Genomic DNA, 5,867 nt, shown 5'->3' with positions numbered 1-5,867 from the left:
CCACAGCCCCCCCCTCCACCCCCGGCACCGCTGCGCCCCTCAGCCCTGCCCGTCCCCAGGGCGCCCACGTCACGGCGAGGGGCAGCGGGGGAGGGCGCAGCGGGGCCCCCAGCTCTACGACACCCCCTACGAGGACTGGGAGAAGGTGGGCGAGGGTTCGGGGGGGGGCACAGCCCGCGACAGCCGCCTGCCCCGTGACGACGAGCGCCCGGCGGACGAGTACGACCAGCCCTGGGAGTGGAAGAAGGACCACATCTCGCGGGCGTTCGCAGGTGCCGCCGTCCCACGTCCCATGGACATCGCTCCCATCCCATAGCCCCAGCCCCGCATCCTCAGCCCCTATGGGTACCACCCCATGGCCCCAGCATCCTCAGCCCCTATGGGTACCACCCCATAGCCCCAGCATCCTCAGCCCCTATGGGTACCACCCCATAGCCCCAGCATCCTCATCCCCTATGGTTACCACCCCATGGCCCCATCCCCACATTCCTCACCCCCTGTGGGTGCCACCTTGGGGTGCCGGGACCCCGCAGTGGGGTGACAGCGCACTCTGTCCCTGCAGTGCAGTTTGAGAGCCCCGAGCGCTCCCCCAGTCTGTCCCGGCAGCCGCCGCGCCCTCCCCGCCCCCCCCCAGGCACGAGGCCGCTCTGCCCGCCCAGCCCGGGGCACGTGGACACCTCGCTGCCCCTGGAGAAGCAAGCGTGAGTTTGGGGGTCCCCTCCGATGTGGGGTGGCACCGATGTCCCCACCATGCATGATGGATGGCATGGACGCGGCCCTGTGGGGCGGTAGTGGGGGTCCCTATGGCTCAGAAGGGTGTCCACGGTGTAGAGGCCATCCCTATGGCACAGATGGGTCCCCATGGGGGAGATGGGTCTCCATGGCATGGATGTCCCCTTGGCGCAGTTGGGTCCCCTTGGGACAGACAGGATCCCACAGTGCAGATGGGTCCCCATGGCATGGACATCCCGATGGCACAGATAGGTTCCTGTGGCAAAGAAGGTGCCCCATGGCATGGACATCCCAATGGTGCAAATGGGTCCCAGTGGTGGAGATGGGTCCCCATGGCATGGACATCCCCATAGCACAGCAGGCGCCCCACGGCATGACATCCCAGTGGTGCAGATGGGTCCCCGTGGCCCTTTGGTGCCCCACGTTGAGTTTGGTCCCCGTGACGTAGAGACAAGGACAGGTCCCCGCCCGGTGGGGCCCAGCGGTGCGGGCAGGGCGCGGTGCCCCACACTGGGGACCCACAGCGAGCTGCCCCGTGCAGGTGGTACCACGGCCCCATCGGGCGGGCGGGCGCCGAGACGCTGCTGGCGCTGTGCCGCGAGGGCAGCTTCCTGGTGCGGGACTGCGAGACCAGCCCCGACGACTACTCGCTGTCGCTCAGGTACGCCGTGGGGCGGCCCTATGGGGACGGGTGTGCAGGCTCGCGTCCCCGTCCGTGCTCACTGCCCCGCGTGTGTTCCCCCCTCTGCCCCCCAGGAGCAGCCACGGCTTCGTGCACGTGAAGCTGACGCGGACGCGGGAGCGGCATTTCGTGTTGGGGCGCGCGGGGGCCGCGTTCCCCTCGGTGCCCGAGGCCGTGGGGCACTACACCGCGCGCTCCCTGCCCGTCCGCGGCGCCCGCCACCTCTCCCTGCTCTACCCCGTGGCCGCGCAGCCCCCCTGAGCCCCACGCTGCCGGGGATCCCCCCCGGCCCCCATGGTGTCCCCATTAAAGGCTGTGGGCTTTGGTACGCTCTGGTATCTCTTGGGGCTGAACTCTATGGTATGTGGGGAAAGGGGTGATGGCGGGGGGCTTCCCGTCCTGCTCCTGCCAGGGTCAGCTGAGCCCGCTGCCCCACAGGAGCACGGGGGGGGTTAGGGTCTGGGTCAGGGTTTGGGTTGGGGATTGGGTTTGGGTTCACATTAGGGTTTGGGTTTGTGTTTGGGTCAGGGTCAGAGTTAGGATGAGGGTTATGGATCAGGATTGAGAGCGGGATTGAGTTTGGGTTCAGGTTAGGGTCAGAGTGAGGATGAGGGTCAGGGTCAGGGTATGGGTCTGGGTTTGGGTTTAGATTAGGGTTGGGTTTGGATTAGGGTTGGGTTTGGGTTCAGGTTAGTGTTAGGGTTTGAGTTTGGGTCCAGGTTAAGGTCAGGTTATGGATCAGGTTGGGTTGGGGTTGGGGCTGGGGTCAGGGTTTGGGCTGGGGTTAGGGATCAGATTTGGGTTCAGGGATCAGATTTGGGTTCAGGATTGGGTCGGGGTTAGGGTCAGGGTGGGTGTCTGGATGTGTACCCCCCCATGGCCCAGCACTGGGGTAGGACGGCCCTTGGTCCCCATTGCCCCCTGCTCTGCACTGGGGTTGAAGGCAGTGCCCCCGCAGTGGGGCTGTGCCAGGAGCGGGCTGAGCCCTTCTGCTGCAGGAGATGCAGCCACTGCGTGCAAACAGAAACGAGGACACGGGACTGCACGGCGGCTTCCCTGTAACAGGGGGGGGTTGTGGGGCCGTGCAGTGCCCACCCAGCCCCGGGGCTGCCCATGCTCAGGGTCTGCGTTGTGGGTCCTTGGGGGCACTGGCTGCCCCCAGGGTGGGTGCTGGGGGGCAGGAAGGCGCCGCAAGAAGACAGGAAGCGCAGTGGCAGGATGCTCTAACCCTGCTGGGGGGCTCTTCCTGTGCAAAGCCAGAGCAGAGCACGTCACCCGCACGCTCCCCCCACCGATAACGGGGGCTCTGGGGCATGGGGGGGATCACCCCTTAGGGCTGGGGGGCGTCCACACTCGGTCCAGCCCCCCTTGTACAATCTGTCCTCCAGCAGCTGCTCCCTGGGCGCTCTTGCTCCTCGGGGTCCTGCGGCTTATGATGTTCACGTAGATGTCCGAGGTGTCTGGAGGGACAGTGGGGGCATTTTGGGGTGCAGGGCCAGGCACGGCCCCATAGGCACAGCCCCCAGCCCCAGAGGTGCCCAATGGAGCAGCCAGGGGTCTGAAGGCACAGGGAGGGGGAGCAGAGGGATGTGGTGGGGCACAGGGTACGTGGGCAGAGGGGTGTTTGCCAACTTGGAGGGGAGCATGGGGTATTGGGGCACGGGGGGAGGTGGGGATAGGGGTATTTGGGGACGGCATCTGGGCAGAGATGCAGGGGGGGGGGGAGGGTGGGCACGAGGGGGGGCAGGCGTGGGGGGAATGGAGGCGGGGTCTGTGGGCACAGCGCTGCTCGGGGTGGGGGGGTTACCTGCCCTCCTCCTGCAGCGCCAGCAGCCGAGGGAGATGAGCACAAGGAGGAGCAGGGTGCCCCCCACACCCCCCCCCAGCTTCCACATCAGGTCTGCAAACAGAGCGAGCTGGGGCACCGCCTCGCTGCCACCAGAGCCGGGGGGGGCACGAGAGGCAGCGGTGACACACGTACCTGCCCCATGCCAAACGTCGGCTCCTGCAGCAAAGGGAAAGCGGAGTCAGGGCTGCGCCGACCCCATCCCCACTCCATCCCCACTGTGACCCCACGAGTGCTCAGGGACGTGCCGCCACCCAGAGGCTCCATGTCACCGGTAACGCTCCTGGGGGTCCCCACTGAATGCGGCCAGGGGTGCCCGGGGGGGGGAAACAGAGCAGGGGACAGCCCACCCCCCTGCCCCCCTGGGTACCTGCGCCAACGCGGAGCAGCGTGCCGTTCCCGGTGGCCGTGGTGAGGGGGGGGATCTCGACGATGACGTGGCAGACGTAGCACCCCGCATCGCCCTCCCGCACCCCACGGAGGCTGAGGTTGGCGTGGGGTGGGCTCCACGTGAGGTGGAGGCGGGGGGTGGCACAGGGCTCGGCGGCGGCTTCAGGACGCAGGCGGGTGTCACACAGCTCCTCGTGCCCCCCATCCCTCAGCCACGAGACGCGGACCTGGGACCATGGCTCTGCCAGCTCCAGCTGGCACCGCAGGGACACGTCGGTGCCCGCTGCCACCCGCAGCTCGGCCGGCTCCTGGCTCACCCGCAGGGCCCCTGCTGCTGGGAGCAGCGCTCGGGTCACGACGGGGCTCTGGGGGACGGCGACCGCACGCTCGGCTGTTCCCAAGGGCCCCGGTGTCACCACGGCCCCGTCGCTGGAGGTGGGGACGCTGGGTGGCCCTGATGTCCTGCTCTCGTGTTCTGCTCGGCCGTGGCCGCTGACCACACACCGCTCTGTGCACGTCCCCATCCTGTCCCCACCGCCCCTGCCCCCTTCCTGTTCACACCCGCTCTCATTTCTCCCCACATCACCCCATTCATCCTCGCTGCCTCCACTGCGTCCCCCACCCGCAGCCACCGCCCCCATCTCCGTCCACGTTGGATGCAGGAGCAGCTGAGCGGTGAGGGGCTGGCACCGGCTGCCCAGGGGGGTGGGGGGGTCACCATCCCCGGAGGGGCTCAGAGCTGCAGGGATGTGGCACTTGGGGACGTGGTCAGCGGCACGGGGGTCTGGGTTGGGGTGGGGTTGGGGCTCTGAGCGGTCTTTTCCAACCTCAATGACTCCACAACTCCATCCCCATCCTGTCCTCGTGTCTGTCTGCCTCTGCCCCAGACCCCTCCCTGATTCCCTCCCCACTCTGGACACACACCCCTGGCAGCCCCCTGTCCCAGCCTGAGCCCCACAGCCCCTCAGTGCCCCCCCCAGTGTCCCCCACCCCACAGCCCCAGGTCCCCCAACCCCTCATGTCCCCACTTCTCACCGCTGAGGAGGGGGATGAGGACCCCAAACCTCCACACCCCCACGCAGGTGCCAGCCCGGCCATCCCCACGGCTCCTCCATCCCCACGAGGTCCCCATCCCCGGGCTGTCCTCGCCGCTGTCCCCACGGTGCCTGGACTGCGTGTCGCCTACACCAGCTCTCCGTGACGCCACGGCTTCCTGCTGCAGCACGGGGAGATGCGCGGGGTGGGGGGACAGCGCAGTGTTACACCCCAACCCCGTATCACACCCCGACCCCGTGTCACACCCTGGCTCCATGTCACCCCCTGACCCCCTACCAGACCCCATCCTCCTGTCAGACCCTGTCCCCGTGTCACACCCCAGCACTGGGCACGAGGACCGAGGTGACCCAGATGTGCCACCACGCTGTGACCCCTCCTGGGGGGGCACATCCTGACCCCCACAGCCTCACGGTGGCATCCACGAGGGCGGGGGTCCTGTGCTGAGGGAACCCCCACCAAGCGCTGGGGGCCCCTTCCCCCCCCCCAGACGCCCACATCCTGCGGCCTCCCCTGTCCCCACCCCGCCCTGGGGTTGAGGGCCCCATTCCCCCGGGGTGGGGGGGGTGGGCTGTGGGGGGAAGCGGGGCCTAGAGGCAGCGGTGCCGCTCTGCCCCTCCTGGGGGGGGTCCCAGCGCTCTGCCCTGCCCTGGCAGGGGGGGGCTAGGCCCTCTGGGTGAAGCACGGGGCCTACACAGGACTACACATCCCAGCATGCCCCGCGCCCGCCCCACGGCAACACGATGTATCCCAGCACGCCCCGCGGCCGCACTACACTTCCCAGCGTGCCCCGCGGCCCCCGCCCGGCAATAGGGCGCATCCCAGCGTGCCCCGCGGGCGGACTACACTTCCCAGCATGCACCGCGCGCGGGGCGGAGCGGAGCGGCCGCCGCTCCCCTTTTGTTGGTGCCGGCGGGGCCTGGAGGCGGCGGGGGCGGCCCGGTATGGGCGACCAGGTGGGGCCGGGCCGGGCATGGGACAGGGTCTGGGGGGAGGGGGGATGGAGGGATTTGGCACGAAGGGCGGAATGGAGGAATGGGGCCGGGGGGTTGGGGGGTAGGGATGGGGATGGAGGAGTGGGGATGGAGGGATGGAGGAAAGAGGGAATGAAGATGGGGAGGAAGGAGGGACGGGTGTGGGGGAATAGGAGGCAGAAGGAGGAGG

At 68.7% G+C, this 5,867-nt stretch overlaps 3 protein-coding genes across 5 annotated transcripts in view; 2 read left to right on the top strand and 1 right to left on the bottom strand.

Moving 5' to 3' along the window:
- Window positions 1–2,296, top strand: part of SHD (Src homology 2 domain containing transforming protein D) — a 3,141-nt gene extending 845 nt beyond the window's left edge. Inside the window, exons 2-5 of the mRNA XM_021379008.1 lie at window positions 60–272; window positions 563–701; window positions 1,274–1,393; window positions 1,489–2,296. Of these exons, the coding sequence (XP_021234683.1) occupies window positions 60–272; window positions 563–701; window positions 1,274–1,393; window positions 1,489–1,675 (659 nt within the window). The 3' untranslated portion in view covers window positions 1,676–2,296. The remainder of the gene's footprint in view (window positions 1–59; window positions 273–562; window positions 702–1,273; window positions 1,394–1,488) is intronic.
- On the bottom strand, window positions 2,315–5,475 carry TMIGD2 (transmembrane and immunoglobulin domain containing 2). 3 transcript variants are annotated; one of them, XM_021378812.1, is made up of 5 exons: window positions 5,398–5,475; window positions 4,686–4,866; window positions 3,631–3,981; window positions 3,222–3,419; window positions 2,315–2,874 (listed from the first exon to the last, which is right to left on the bottom strand). In XM_021378812.1, exons 2-5 carry the CDS (start codon window positions 4,780–4,782, stop codon window positions 2,738–2,740), a joined length of 783 nt encoding a protein of 260 aa, XP_021234487.1. In that variant the 5' UTR covers window positions 4,783–4,866; window positions 5,398–5,475; the 3' UTR covers window positions 2,315–2,737. The 3 variants fall into 3 exon arrangements, with proteins under 3 accessions (XP_021234487.1, XP_021234486.1, XP_021234485.1); XM_021378811.1 differs by lacking the exon at window positions 5,398–5,475 and having other exon boundaries at window positions 2,316–2,874; window positions 3,222–3,314; window positions 3,396–3,419; window positions 4,686–5,380; XM_021378810.1 differs by lacking the exon at window positions 5,398–5,475 and having other exon boundaries at window positions 2,316–2,874; window positions 4,686–5,380.
- The window catches only part of FSD1 (fibronectin type III and SPRY domain containing 1), a gene marked incomplete at its 3' end in the record, with an annotated part of 4,536 nt that continues 4,186 nt past the window's right edge, over window positions 5,518–5,867 (top strand). The window contains 1 exon segment of the mRNA XM_021378808.1: window positions 5,518–5,659. Coding sequence (XP_021234483.1) covers window positions 5,648–5,659 — 12 coding nt within the window.

Source organism: Numida meleagris, chromosome 27 (assembly GCF_002078875.1).
Source record: "Numida meleagris isolate 19003 breed g44 Domestic line chromosome 27, NumMel1.0, whole genome shotgun sequence".
Classification (NCBI taxonomy): Eukaryota; Metazoa; Chordata; class Aves; order Galliformes; family Numididae; genus Numida; species Numida meleagris.
Note: the sequence above shows the minus strand (reverse complement) of the source record. Positions and strands in the feature narration are given on the sequence as shown.